We start from the raw sequence: 14,923 nt of genomic DNA, 5'->3' as shown, positions 1-14,923 counted from the left end.
TGACAGCCTTTTAATTGCAAATTTATAACAATTTGGAAAGGGAGAGGAGAGGGGGCTTACATTCCAAGGGAAATTCCAATCTTCCCTGGCAGATACCCGTCTATCTAAACCAAGACAGATTTTGGTGCCCGGCGTGGGGCTAGAGGGCATTGAGACAAAAAAAAGAATAGCAGTTCTTAGGTGACCTAAGTGCTTGTGTAGAGAAGCCTCGTTGGGCAGCATTATGTGGTCCAGCTTTCCCTGGTTTGAGTGACACATAGTTGTGGCTGTATTTCTGCCATTTGCAGGCCCTTTCTAAACATGGCCCCTATAACCAGTTTATTTTATGGGTTTATAAGGTGAACTCATGGATTTTTAACTTCCTCTGGAAGGCAGGCACATGGATTCAGGGCCATCATACACTAACTGTGTGGTTTTGGGGTTACTTTAACAATGGTACCTACTGTGAGGAAATGACACGGGGGGAAATTTATTCCCAACCCTTCACCCAACCCTTCACTCTTTGGGTCTACTCCACCAGTTTTTGAAGGGTTTAAATCCTCTCTGAATGCTAATGATATTATACAGTGGCTGATGTTGCTTCTTGGCCTATTCTATTTAGCATTCAGAGATAAAGGAAGATTTACCTGGATAACCACACTGATACCTACCCCACAGAGTAGGGATGCTACCCCAGAGCCCGACCCTGCCCCACAGCCTGCCTCAGAAAGGACTCACAGATTGGGTTGAGGTTCTGGTAAAAGATACACACGAGATGGGCCAGATGCTGAGGGAGCACATTTCCCCAGCTCATGGGTCAGAATAAACTTCTTCAAAGACTGGGAAATACAAGTGCCCATGGGACTGGCTGGATTTAATCTCTCCTCTTCTCCATGCTCTCTAGGTAGTCTTGGATGAACAACCTGTTCTGTCCTCCCCAGTCAGAGAGAACATATCCTACACATCTCAGGGCAATGCCTCTGAACTAGAGTGGGTGCAATTGGGGCGCTCTCTGCTAAACCCAGAGTCAGGCTTTGGCTTTCAGCATTACTGTAATACAAACCAGTCACAATAATATCAATTTCTGTGCTCTCCAGAAAAGACAAAGGCACTTTTCTATGCTAAGGGCCAGCCTCCGCCACTTTCCTTGACCAGTTCTTCTCAGAGAATACAGGACTGCCACAATGGAACAGCTCCTGAGACAGTTATGAGTGACAACTTGGGATGGTTCCAAAGTGTCTCCCTTCTACACTCATGTTTTCCTACTCCCAAATCACTGCATTCCCCAACAAAGCAGTTTATTTGGATGATTCAAGGCTACCCAGCACTCAGAGCCTCTTCTGCCTGTGGGGTGACATGCAAGTGCTCTTGTTACTCCTGAGCAAAAGGCCCATTGTAGAGAGCACTCATTCTTTGAAAAGCCAGAAAACACTGGTCCAAGAGTACCCCAGCTGCCATCAAATAGCATGTTCCTTTTAATTATAAAAGATAGCTTTATGAAGCAGCTTCAGAACAAGTTAAAAAAGCTCTTTATGTATGTGCTTATGATCCCATAAGCAAAAAAAAAAAAAAAAAAAAACAAACAAAAAAAAAAAAAAAAAAAAAAAAAACACCAAAAAAAAGCCAAACAAAAACACCCCGCCCCCCCCCCCAAAAAAAAAAAAAAAAACCCCAACAAATTAGGTCTCACCACCTAAAACCTGGTGGAAACCAAAACATTTTAGCAAGAGAGGCTGCTGAATAGACACACTGGTGGTGTATCCAGGTCTTGGTGGCTCCCTTAGTGGAGAGAAGACAGACATCCACCCAACACTCATGGCTGTGGCATTGCTCACCCGCCAGACAACTCAGGCTCCTTGGCTTTAAAAGTTTCTTGATTTACCCCCAGTTAGCTGCTCTGCAAGTCCACAACAGTGCTGGGAACGAAACCCAGCTCTTGTGGTTCGAGCTCCCTGCCTTAACCACAAGGCTGCAGCTCCTCCTGGTAAATAGCTACTTTATACAATAAGTGCTAAATGAAGCTCATTTTTCATCCCCTGATTGCACTCTGGGGTTTAAGAGCTGGCTTGGCCTCCTGATGCTCTTTGGCTCCTCCGGCCGGAACCCCGAGAGCGGGAATCTCGTGGGAGAGCCCACATCTGCCAGGGGGCCATGGCAGCAACCTGGCTCTTATGTCTGAGGGCTCTGCTGGGGACAGCCAGGGTGGGAAGGGGATTGGGGGTTCAGAGATCCCTTGTCCCTTTCTCGCAGGCTCAGGACCGCGGCAAGCGCAGCTCCCTCACCTCTCGTGGATGACGCCGCTGATGGGAGGCAGCCAGTGGATGCTGAGCGAGTCCTGCGTCTGCCCCGTGACCATGGGAGGGATCGGGATGGGCGCCGGCTTCTTGCTGTGTCCCCAGCGCTGGTACACCAGGTCCAGGTAGCAATGCATGCGGGCCACCTGGTTGGGGGTGAAGCTGTTGGTGCAGTCATCGTCTGGGGGAGAAGAGAGGCCGGGATGAGCGTTAGGATACGGCAACAAGCATCTTTCATCCTGGCCAAAACTTCTTCGGGGGCTTCTCGGGAGGGCTGGGAGGCAGCAGCGGGCTGTGGCTCGGCTGCTGGGGCTCTCTAGTGTCGTGTGTCCCCAAAGCCACAAGATGGCACTGCCACAGCAACTCCGCGTCCCTGCACCTGCCCCGCGCCGGCACCTGGGCAGCGCCCGCGCCGCGGGGACATGGAACTGCTCCTCCGGCGTGACAGGACAAACACCAGCCCCATGCCTTTGGCATGCCTTTGGGAACCGAGCCAAGAGGGTTCAGGAGGTTAATCATTAACAACAACAACAACAACAACAACAACAACAATAATAATAATAATAATAATAATAATAATAATAATAATAATAATAATAATAACAGCTTTAGGGCCGGAGAACAAAGCCACACGCACAGACAAGAGCAGCCTTGGTGCACGTCCAGGGACCCACTGGCAGGAAGAGAGGGATGGACAGAAATAGCCTGCCGGTAGAAAGTGGTTAAACAGCTACTACAAGCACTGCCTGACACATCCCAACACACCAGGAGAGGCCCTGCGGGTTAGGGAATGAGGTAAAGCACTACTGATGGAGGCAGAAAGGAGGGAAACCCAAGTTTTAAGGAAGGTGAGTCCTTGTGACTCCCAAGAGTGATTACTGGTTACCTGTGTAACTCATGTAGTTGTTGAAGGGCGTCCCCGTGAAATGCGTCTGGCCACAGGTGTCATTGGTAGGGTCTGGATCCCGACAGAGTTTACTCTTGGGGGTGGGGGCAGTGTCAGCACAGAGGTCTCCTGTCTCCATGGATGGAGTGGTCTCCCTGCAGGGATCGTCACAAGACTCCCGCTCGCTCACTCCCTTAAAGACATGGTACAGCCCCAGGACATGTCCCACTTCGTGGATCATGGTGTTGGTGTGGCCCTGCATGCCGTAGTAAGCAGGGTTGAGGACAACTCCACCTGGAATTGCAAGCACAGAGAGCATCATTCCAAGAAAGGAACAGTGGACATCTGTCATGACTCACCTGTGAGAGGTAAAACTCATTTCACTGTGCTTCTAGGCCACCGACAAGGAGCCAGATGGAGACCCAAAGACAGACATATTCAGCCTCTCGTGGGATAGGAAGAGGCTCCTTTGCCCGCTTGGATTGGGACAGGGTGGGTGGTTCTTCTTCCTCTCCAACCACTTTATTCCCCCTTCAAGATCTTCAGTCATTTCCAGCTACTATTGCCCTCTGCATCTCTTTGCACAGTTGTAATTCAGTGTCTGCTTTGGATCACACAACTCCTAAGGAAGTTTGGAGCCAGAGCACCAATTGAGTCATGCTGTGACTTTACAGAGATCATCTTTGGAACCAGAGGGCGGAAGCCCTTCCCTGACCTGGACAGGTGTCTAAGGCAGGCCAGCTTCCATGGAAGGTGAGGACAATGAGGTGCTGAGCAGAGTCCTGACACATTCAGCTGTGCCAGCTTCAGCAGAAATCCACATGGAGATTCAAGTACACTAGCTCCAGCCCCTGCAGAGAAATCAACCATGACCTTTTGCTTCACCCTCCAAACCAGACTCTGAGGGGTAAACTAAAAGTCTCGTGAGGTACTGTTGAAATCCACTAAGCTTCTACCACAAACCTGACCCAAATTAGAGTGGGATTCCACAAGACATAGCCTCTGAAAAGCTCTTCCTCCCGCCTTCAGAGGGGTCTGCATGTGATCAAGGTGCAAATGAACCCAACAAGACCCTCATAAACCATCATCTCTTCACTGGGATATCCCAACCCCCAGCTCAAAGGGACACAGAGGGGAAGTTCATCTCCATGCCAGTTTGGTGCAGGTTCAGCTGTCAAAGACGGAGCACAGGCACAGACCAAGTCCCCCAGAAACTGCCCCAGAGCTGACACCTCATACTGAGAGCAACAGCACACAGCTGGACAGGACCCATGATCATCCTGCCCTAAACTGACCTGTGGCTGCAGGGCAAGTGGTTTTTCCTTTCCTGTGAGCCTATCTGTGATGGGAAGAACAAGGATCAAGGATACTGACAAAAGCCAGGTGGAACAGAGCCTTCCCTTTGCTCACTGCCAGCATCTCTGGCTCCTGACCTGGGATGCACACCCTGTACTGATGGCTCTGTACCACATCTGCCAGGAAACTGTCCACACAAGGTGCTCAAGAACAAAAAAATTTGCTTCACTGGCCTCCTTTTATTTGCCTCCTTTATTTTGTCCAGATTAAAATTTCTTTCGAATCTCTTCATTTTTTCCTCCCTGTTTTGAGGTTTTTCACTGGGCATTTCCCCCTTTTTTTCTCTTCTCATTTTCACACTCCATCCACTTTTCCATGCTGCCTTACAGTGGAGGAGCAAGGGCTGGGAAGTATCAACAAGACCGGGGTGCTAAAAGCAGACCCCAGCATGTGCCCAGGCTGACTCCAGGCAACTCCTCCATGCCTCGGGAGGCTGTTTTTACACAACTGCTTTTAACCCAGACAGCTTGGATGGCAGTGTGGTGAATAGTTGGCTCCGGCACAGCTTGCTCCCTCCTTTGCAGGGCCCTGGAGGATTTACTGTGCCAGCTACCTCACGGCAGAGCCTCTGCTACTGCATCTCTGCTGATGATCACTGCCCTGCCAGCAAAGTTAGAGCTGGCAGGTGGCCACAGTGTGATCCTGTCTCCAGCCACACAGACTGCTTGAAATCTGCTTCTGGATCAGCTCTGTACACTACCGACTGCCTCATGTGCTCGAGTACAGGGCATTCCTTCCAAGAGAGGGTTTTTCTTCAGATCACAGTGTCCCTGGCATGACATCAGCAGGTCTGTGACTCCTGTGGGGGAGCCACACTGGGTGAACACTGAGCTGGGGGCTGGAAAGGGACTTTATTTACTTCAGAGACGTCCTGAAAATTCTCCCAAGCCCTTTCAATGAGGGGTGAAGAAACGAGGGTGACATCTTCCAGAGAACATCCTGGTGTGTGGCCCATGGAAGGGCTGAGAGGCACCACTGACCTGTCTGTCAAGTGGCACCATTTCTTAGCTCAAAACTTGTGTTTATTGCTCCTCCTTCCCACAGTGTGGATCTTCCGCCCAGGGCTTGAGGCAAAGGATGGGTCACAAAGTAGACCATTGCATTCCCTTTCTTCCTAGTAGTGAGACAAGAGAGCAAAGGACTTTGCATCCCATCAGTCAAGCTCTTGACCCTTTAGCTGCCTGGAGATGGGTCACAAGAAGGCACAGAGGTAGAAAAATCCTTTTGGGACCTTCATGTTCTGTCCTGTCAACTCTTAAGTTTCTGGAAGCCATCACCCTCTTAATTACCACCCTAGTAATTGCTGTAGATAGTGAAGGGCATCCCACTGATGGGAAACCCAGTGGGCACATAAAAGCGAAGCTGCTTCTCATTTCAATCAAAACAGGGCATAAGAGAAGAGAGAATAGAAAGAAAAGGCATCTCTACAGCCAAACCAAGCCTGAGCAAGGCAGGGGGGCTGCCTGCCCAAAGGTCTGAAGGGAGGAATGAGCACACAGAAAGAAAATAGTGCTCATAAACAAGTAAATGAGACGTGAAAGCCCGGCACACACCCTGCAGCAGTAACCACAGGGAAAGAGGCTGAGCACCAGGGGCATAGGGCACCCTGGGACCCAGCAGCCCAGCCCTCCTGCCTGCAGAAACCCAATGCTCTTCCCATGTGGTGGAATAAATGGGATTCCAGTACAGGGAGGCAGAAAACTGTCACAAGAGAGGGATGCCAAGGCTGGGGTACCCTGTCCCCTCCCCTCTGCTGGCTTCCCCTATTCCATCCCTCCCCCACACTCCACAAGGACAATCATATTTTTAGTACTCATTTTAACAGCTAATTAAATGGCAGAATTAGAAACAGTCTGAGAACTCTGCCTTCCAGAACATCCCTATCCCTTCATTCCCTGCCCCCATTGCTCCCTAATGAGTTGGGAGTGCTCCCAGCTTTGGATCAGGAAGTTCTATTTCCCCTCTGCAGGATCCTGGCTGTGAAGGCAAGATGTGGAAGTGTTCACAACATCCCAACAAGACCACCCTCCCCTCTCTCTCCACTGCAGATCAGGCATTTCCTTCTCACCTCTGCCTCCTCCTGCCCTGGGTAAAGGAAAATTTGGCTTTCAGTGACTGAGAACCAGCTTGAGGAGGTTCACAAGGTCAGCATTTACAAAGAAAAGCTAAAAACTTCCATGTCCCTGTCATATCAAGGGGGTCCAGCACTCCAAGGCAGGTGAACCAGAGACTTCTTAGGACTTGCTCACCCAACCAAGTCGAGGCAGCTGGAAAGATTCCGATCTGGCCTCATAACACCTTGAACCTCCAGGCCAGAGCTACCAGCTGCAGACCTGGTAGTGTCCCTAACGCCAAGACTCCACTCTGATCAAGTAAAAGGAGCTGCCCAGCCCACCAGATTTGTGCTGGTGTAGATCCTGCTTCTCCTTTACTCACAGTGCCCTGGAAGCTCCTGTTCCCAGGGCATTCTCTGCTACTAGCCAGGATCAATGGCAATGCTGAAACACTCCTGCCCATGCCAGCCCCAAGGAAGCCAACCTGTTCCTAGGTCAGGGCTGTCCCACAGGACATTCCCAAGTAACCACAGGACCTTTAAACAGTAAACCACAAGGCTGAACCTGCATTGCAGGGCCAGTCTTCCCCAAACACTGAGTCAGAGCAATTAATGGAACAAACGCATGACAGTTAGTCAGACAGGAAGATGGCCATTGCCTAAGGTACCTCGGATGGAAGGGCTGGCCCTCCTTCAGGATCCACTGACCTCTGCCAGATATATGAGCTGGCCTCAGCTTATATAACTGCAGAAAGTATTTATAACATCAAATGTTCACAATTCCCTTGCCTTTCAACCATGTTTTTGCAGTTCACATGCAGCTACACATGAAGTTGAAAGCATCTGCATTATTACATTACTGGGGTTTTTTTGAACAAGGCTTTCCACCGCAGAAAGCTAAGGGGTTTTTTGTTGTTTTTTTTTTTTAAAGGAAGTTCTTTGACTCCTTCTACTTTGTAGTTAAAAAGATTTACTTCTAAGTTCTCAGAAGACTCATTCCAGACTCCAAGAAATCTGAATTTGTGAGGAAGTCACACTGATGATGGTGGAAAGACTGAGACAGACAGTAGTCACAGGGAGTGGTGCAAACAGACCTGAGACCTTCTACCTCTGCTGCTGGCTGGCAGCAAGTTGTCTTTCTCTGGGAGCTCCACAACAGCTGAAACACGGTCTATAGAAATTTCCTAGACCACTTCAGCCTCTCCAAGCCAGTAATTGTCTTTTTTGCTTCACTGAACGTAGTTGCTGTTGGCTGTATTATTGGTAAACTATCCCCAAGCCTTCAGAAAGGCTGCCTGAAAATTAAATCTCCTCAGGTAAAAAGTCTGGAGGAGAGCAATGGAACTGTAGGTAACCAGCAGCATATGAATGGTCACGTAACTTCTGGTAGCTCCAGAGAAGCATTGTGAAGAGAAGGAGACAAAAACCAAAGTTCACTGAAGTCTTGCAGAAGGTGATGACACCAACAGGAAGGTGAGGAGGGCCCTCTTGAAAAACACACTCAAAGATCATGAAAAAAATGTTTTATTAGAAGATCAAAATCCAGATGACAGATTAAATGATGATGGAGAATAATAAAGCTAGTGACCTTTGGGCTGAAGCATAGTATTATAATAGAAGAAGGGAGGGCAGCTGGAGAAGAAAAAGTCTCATGATGCTTCTCTTGAAAACATCTAAAAGTCCCGTTCAGAGAAAAAAACAGAGCAAAATCTGACCAAGACTCTCAGGAGACAAGAGGCAGTTTGGCTTCTCAGAGAAGTCATGGAACCAATGTGATTCATGCAGAGAACTAAACCATGGAGGGTCTGTATGTGTGTAGGGAAAAATCAGGGTCACGTCTCTGCTCTGTGGGAGCAGACAGTGGTGTGAGGGGTGCAGGTCTCGTGGGCTGACCCGAATATTTTAAGGTCAGGATAGACAGAAGATTAGCAAGATACAGCACACGGAAAGGAATCTGTCTTTTTGGAGACAGACCCCTCTCTTGTGTAGAGACCTGTCTCCACCCCTGGCCACAGCTAGGTCCTTAAGCTCAGGAATTTTTCTCCAACTGCCATTAACTCCTCCCAAGGTTTTTCTTTCTCTTTACTCACCACTTTACTTTCACATCTACTCAGATTCTCCAATGGTCTCTTGTGGGAGTTTTCATCAAAAGCCACACACTCACGGCCTCCTCAGGCCTAAGTTTCTTCTGTATGGGACAATAATATACCTTGTGCATGGTACAAAGCAAGTGATGACGTGGTGAAGCTCACTGTTTACGGAGAGCAGAGTCCGCTGCCCGCCCTCCCGAGCTCATTAAATCTAAACCCAAGGACAGTCTTGAACCAAAGTCTTCAGCCCGTGCCAGAGACTCGAAGAGGTTTGGATCCAGCTTCATACTTCACAGCTCTGGCACCCAAGTCAAGACAACACCCCTTTTCTCCTGAACCTCCACACTAAAAACCCTGATCCAACATTTCCAGATGGTGCCATTTCTCGTGTCCCTGGCTGGACACAAGAGCAGAGACTGGAGCTAAATGCAAGCTTTTGATGAGAGCAGTCACCCCAATTACCCCTCTGTATAACTGCTTGCAAGCCATTGGGAGGGGTCCGAGGGGAACGTGTGTGGCTGAAGCACTTGCTGCAGTCAGATGATTGTCAAGCTGAGCCTTGGAAGTGATTTCTGGAAGCTGAAAGAATAAATTTCATGGAGATTTGCCTTCCTCAAGAAGCAGCTGTAGCAATATGCTATTGAAAAAACAGCCCTGAAACTCATTGAGGGAGGGAAACTGGCAAAAAGGAACTTTGAAACAGGTCTTTAATGGCAGTGTAAAACTTTTAAGGGTTGAACATCACGCACTTGTAAAAGCTGAAGGTCTAGGTCTGCTGTGCAGGTGTCAGGAGTAATTATTTCCAGTCACTTATTGAGAAACACTTATTCAGACATTTTGACTGCAAAGTGTAAAGGGCTTTGCCAGAAAACTCCAACACTGAAGAGGTGGTAGGAGAGGCAGGAAAAAGAGAAACAACAGAAATAGCAGAAAATGCACAAAACAATCACATTCTAGGGAACCAGTTGCCTGATGACCTTAAGGATTTGCCCTGAATCCTCTGAGGCCAAGGAGAACCTTGCCTCCAGTAGGTAGTAGGCCAAGTTATAAAAACATGGTAAAATTTGATAGTTATCCTCACACTTGCAGCTGGATTCGGAAGTGACCAGTTCTGGCTGCTGCCTGGGCAGCCCTGGAGTTGCTGAAGTCTGCCATCTCAGCTCTGAAAACACTGACACTCCTGATTTGTATCTGTTTGCTATTATGTGCTGCAAGTGAAGTTCACTGTCTCCAGAATCCTAAAAGATAGACCTGGAAGGTCCAGAAGAAACCAAATGTGAGTTTGGAACCCTCTCCAGAGCCTGCACTTATGGTAAACCTGTCATCCCTCTGCCTCGCTCCCTTCACCATCAAAAGTTTCTCATAACAACACTGAAGTCCCTTGTCAGCGTGTAACCTCACCATCTTACCCACACGGATACAGGGAACAGACAGCTCTTTTCCTCACAGCAGCACCTGCTGGAACACCCAAATCCTGTTACCATGACCTCTTTATCAAACATCCACAACACTGAGGCACAGCGCATCCGCCTCTTTTGGCCAAGTCAAGGAAGAGAGAGGAAAACCAAGAATTCTGAGACTCCAGGAATGGGATGAGTTCCTTACCCAGGTGACTAAGGGCCTCTTTATCCCATGGCCAAGTGGCAGCACCAGCCAACTCTTCCCTCACGGAGCTGGCGAAGTAAACGTTGAGGAAATGGGTGCTGTTCAGCTGCAGAGCCTCCTTCAGCTCCTTCACGCTCATGTATGCCCTGCAAGAAGAAAAGAGAGGAAACAGTCAGCACACACACCAACAGAGTGAGGAGGAAAAGCAGGAGCCATCCACAGACATCCTGCAAAGGGTGCAGCAAACCTGCAGGAGACATCCTCAACTCTGAAACCAAGGGCGTTTTAAAGCACAGAAAAACTCAGCATGTCAACAGGATGTCTCCTGGCACTGCAAACTCTGCTCTGTAAGGTGCAAGTCCAGCTAGTGAGGGGTTTGGGTGGTGGTGGAAGGCACTCATGCAAGCCTGAAGAAGTTTTGCTAATTACAGTAGTGTTGCCTCAAGTTTGCCTGCTTTTCACTGTTTGCATTTTGTTCTCACGCAGCTTCGAGTAAACTATGCATGTTTTTAGAAAATAATCTCATGCTTACATTCTTCTCCTCTGGGAGAAGAAAGATGATTGATGGTGATGTTCACCAATGAGGTCAAAGAGGTGGCTACCTGTGTAGCCAATCTTGGCCTGTCTGTAAATTTGTATATATATGGAGTCAGAAAAATCAAGTAGAAGCTTTCCTGCTTGACCTCCTGCTGCCTGCTTCGTCCTTTCGTGCTCCTAACAGCAGCTGCAAGTGTGACCCTCCGTCACACAGTAGCTTTGTTGGTGAGTTCTACTCTCAGAAAAGGTTTTCCAACCCTGGGGACAAAAGAAGCCCCACAAAACAGGATAATAGGGAACAAAACAGGAGGAAAAAATATGAGAGAAGGAAGGAAATACAGAGGCAGGGAAAAGATAGGGGGTTTGGCATCAGAAAAGCAGAATTTGAGGTGGAGGGAGAGAAGAATGAATCCAGAACTCCAAATGCTTCTAAGAAGAGGTTTTCAGGGTTTTCCCCTGATATGGGACAGGACAGGAATGGACATCAATCCTTACTGTTGGGAGCAGAGAGGGTTTGTCAGCTGGGGCTGAGAAGTCTCTTCTCCTACCTTCTCTAGTCTACTTCCATTCCATCCTCTTCCCTAGGAAAAAACCCCCAGTATGCCAGAGATGGCAGTATGTGGCAAAAACAAGGGTGTCCTAGCAGTGCACGGGCACATCTCTCATCAAGACATATCCAAGGTACTGCACAAGGAAGAGCATGAGCAAAACATATCTTGGAACTTGCCCCACCCAAAAAACAACCAACCAAAAAAACCTGAACAAACAAACAAACAAAATAAACCCCAAAAAAACGAACCAAACAAAACCTCCACATCTTAAAAAAGAAGGAAAAAAAAATCTTGCAGCTCTGCTCAAAACGGATCTTGGAGAAGACTCTGCCCCTCTGCTCATGATCTGAATCTTTCAGACAATATTTGGGATGTCTACAAGAGTCAGCAGGGGAGAAAACAAGGTCTCCCAAAATAAGCTTAATGAAGAGAGGGTAATCTCGGGAGCCAGATTCATCAAAGGGTAAGTTTAGTGGGGAAAGTCTCCTGACAACACTACTGGTTGTCTCTCCTCCCACCTTCAAAGCTGGGAATGAAGAGCTGCAGGAGCAGAAAAAACACTGGAATAGGATATCCAAGACATCCAGCTCTCTACAGGCCACAGGAAGGCAATGGGCTAGGAGAGATGGGTAGGCACTGGGCATTGCAGCAGACCAGTAACACCTGTGGGTATGTCTGAGTGTCCAAGAAGTGATCCTCACAACACGCTGCACATCTCAGCACTTGAAAATAATAATAATTTAAAAAAAGTATAAAAAATCCAGCAGTCAGGAAATTTAGGTTTCATTCTTCCCTCTGTGTGTGTCTCTGCACAGGTCAAGAACTGCATCACACTCACCAACAGTCCCAGCATTGGTCTTTAGGGAGTCCGTGTCCTCAGCTATGCAAAACAATCAAGGTCTAACCTAATATCAGCAATAATAATTGCAATGGAATTATAAGGCCTTGGACTGTGCTGCAAATGCTAAGCACCCTTTTAAATAGGGGATCCTTGTGGGTCCCTTACATCTCAGGACATTCTATGATTTTATAAATCAATTACTACCATTTCCACCATCTGTGCCATTAACCCCATGGGCTGACACGGGATTAGGACAGGCAGCAGACATTGTCTCCACATTTCTGTGGCTGTTCTCTAAGTCTTCAAAACTTGAAGACACTGACCCACAGTTTTGTGAAGCCATTCATTTAAGAGATTCTGAGCAAGAAGAAAAACAACTCACGGAAAGGCTTTAAATACATCACTGTGGAATGATGATGGAAACACACCATTGTGGAAATATGTCATAAGAATGACTAAACCTGCAGCATGAGGCCAACAGCAACATTAAGGTGGTGGAAAGCATTTCACTTATTCCCATGCTTCCAGGAGCAATTGGCGTCTTTGAGCTGCATGGACAGATTATGGATGAAGCACAATCATTTCTTTGCACTTTCCATGAAGGAACACCAGCCCAATTTGAACAAGGTGCTTCTGGTGGTGTCCATCAGAAGTGATGCCCATCAGTGTATTCCTCACCACATGGGATGACGGACAGAAGGATGGAGATGAGCATGGGCTAAGGGGAAAAAGGCATGTTCTCATCTGGGATGTGAAGTGAGCAAACCAGTGTGATGTGCAAATACCCCGTTTGACATGGCAAGATCCCGAGTCAAGCTGTTACACCAACAGGCTTGTTTAGAAAGACAGAGATTGCTACAGCAAATTGAAGAGAAGGAGGAAAAAATGAAAAAATAAAGGATTCCAGAAATAAACTAGAGCAGGGTGGCATGTGGAACAGAGCTGGGTGAACCCAAGGGCCAATTCCCTGGACCTGAAATAGCAGAAGCTTTCAAAAGCCACTGCTGGCCTGGGAGGTGTCAGATAATCAGGCCCTTCTGACTGCCTCTCTTACCAGTCAGTCCCAAAAGACCATCCCAGGCTGGAGACATCTCACCCATCTTCCCAGGAGCTCTGAAGATTCAGTTACTTCAGAAAAAAATCTTGGCTGGACTATGTGGCGGAATGAGATGACCAGCTTGTCTTCACCAGGCCCCAAAATCTCCCACCACAAAACAGCATTCCCAGAACACTTTCCCCAGCCACATCAGCTTGTGGAGAGAAAACTCTCCCAGCCGGAAAGGACAAATTAGGAGAACTTGATCCCTTTCTCTGTGATGTCCCCCCTGAGCATCCCAGACACGCGCCACGCTGCCGCCATCGCTCCAACCCAACCAAGACGGGAGCAACAGATAGTGAGGAGAATAAACAAACCTGAAGGACATACTTGTGGCATGACTCGGAAGGAATAGAAGGAAAAAAAAAAAAATTCATAGAAATAGAGCATAAGGAGGGGGAGGGGGGAGGGAAAGTCTCCTTCACTCATCAGGGCTGCTCAGGGGACACAGACTTAAAAATAGCATCAATTCCTGACCTATGATATCTTGGAAAAATAGCCCCAAAGCCTTCCAGGCTGTCCAAGAGCCAACGTCAGCCCTATTCAGAGGGATATTCCTGAAGCCCCTCTTCTGGAGACATGATGTTTTTCTGGCTGTCGCCTGCCATTCCCTTGACACTGGCAACATTTTTTTGTCAAGACTTAATTATAAATAACTGTAATTTCCTCCATTGAGAGATCTGGATGGTTCAGGGATGTGTAAGGGTTAGGAGGAGCAGTTCCAGCACTGAGAGATGCTCAGATGGGCTGGATAGACCAGGATAAGAAAGGACCCTAATTTCACCCCCTATGGCATAGAAAGCACAAGTATCCTGCTATCATCCCCAAAGATGCCAGCAGAACAATTCTAGAACAGGCAACTCCAATTCCCCTCAAACTACATTTCCTGCTGGCATCTTTAGGTTAGACAAGGAGCATCCAACTGGCATCTGAGCCTTCTGCTTCCTGCCAAGGTTAGGCTCTCCCTCTCCTTCAGTACTTCTGTGATTTCCACTCAGGCGAAGGCAGAGCAGCCTTTGGTCTCCACAAACAGCCTAAATGACAGCACTCTCCTCTGCTTCCCAAACAGTTTTCAATGCCTACAGGACTAGAGTATTCCAAACTTGATGGTATTTACAGCAGGGTGCGCATTGCAACGCAACGGGGAAGCACAAAGGAAAGACAGAAGGATCCATGAAGGTACAGCTGTCAGCCAAGGAGCAAAACACAAACCAACCCCAAAGAACAGGGTAGAGGTCAAAAGAGAGAGAGATGGGACATCAGGTTTGCCAGATTCACAGTCAGTGTTTTTCCAAGGGCATCCAAGAGCAACCAGCTGTGTGGTGATACCACCTGGAGCTGGGGAGCACTTGCAGCCCTGCAAGAGCATCACTTGCAAGAAGAGTATGTGCAACAGTAGAGAGAGATTAGGGATGGGAGGGCTGTGGAATGACATTATTAGACACGAGCATGGGGATGAAGACAATGGTATTTGAAGGACTGAGCCCAGAAATGGGCTCCCTTAAAACAGGTGATGGCTCAAAGTCCTGCTGAATGACACTGCTTGATGACCTGACATTACGGCACCACACTGCATCCTGTTTTACTTGTATGGCACATAACGAGGGGCTGTCATCCTGTGGTGCCTCTTGCTGC

General features: G+C 48.0%; 1 protein-coding gene across 1 annotated transcript in view; it reads right to left on the bottom strand.

The window, feature by feature from the left end:
• PAPPA2 (pappalysin 2) overlaps positions 1–14,923 on the bottom strand; it is a 90,553-nt gene that overhangs the window by 51,687 nt on the left and 23,943 nt on the right. The window contains exons 3-5 of the mRNA XM_066324712.1: positions 10,264–10,409; positions 3,160–3,453; positions 2,262–2,454 (exon numbers count right to left, since the gene is read on the bottom strand). Coding sequence (XP_066180809.1) covers positions 2,262–2,454; positions 3,160–3,453; positions 10,264–10,409 — 633 coding nt within the window. The remainder of the gene's footprint in view (positions 1–2,261; positions 2,455–3,159; positions 3,454–10,263; positions 10,410–14,923) is intronic.

This window comes from Sylvia atricapilla, chromosome 9 (genome assembly GCF_009819655.1).
Source record: "Sylvia atricapilla isolate bSylAtr1 chromosome 9, bSylAtr1.pri, whole genome shotgun sequence".
NCBI lineage: Eukaryota > Metazoa > Chordata > Aves > Passeriformes > Sylviidae > Sylvia > Sylvia atricapilla.
Note: the sequence above shows the minus strand (reverse complement) of the source record. Positions and strands in the feature narration are given on the sequence as shown.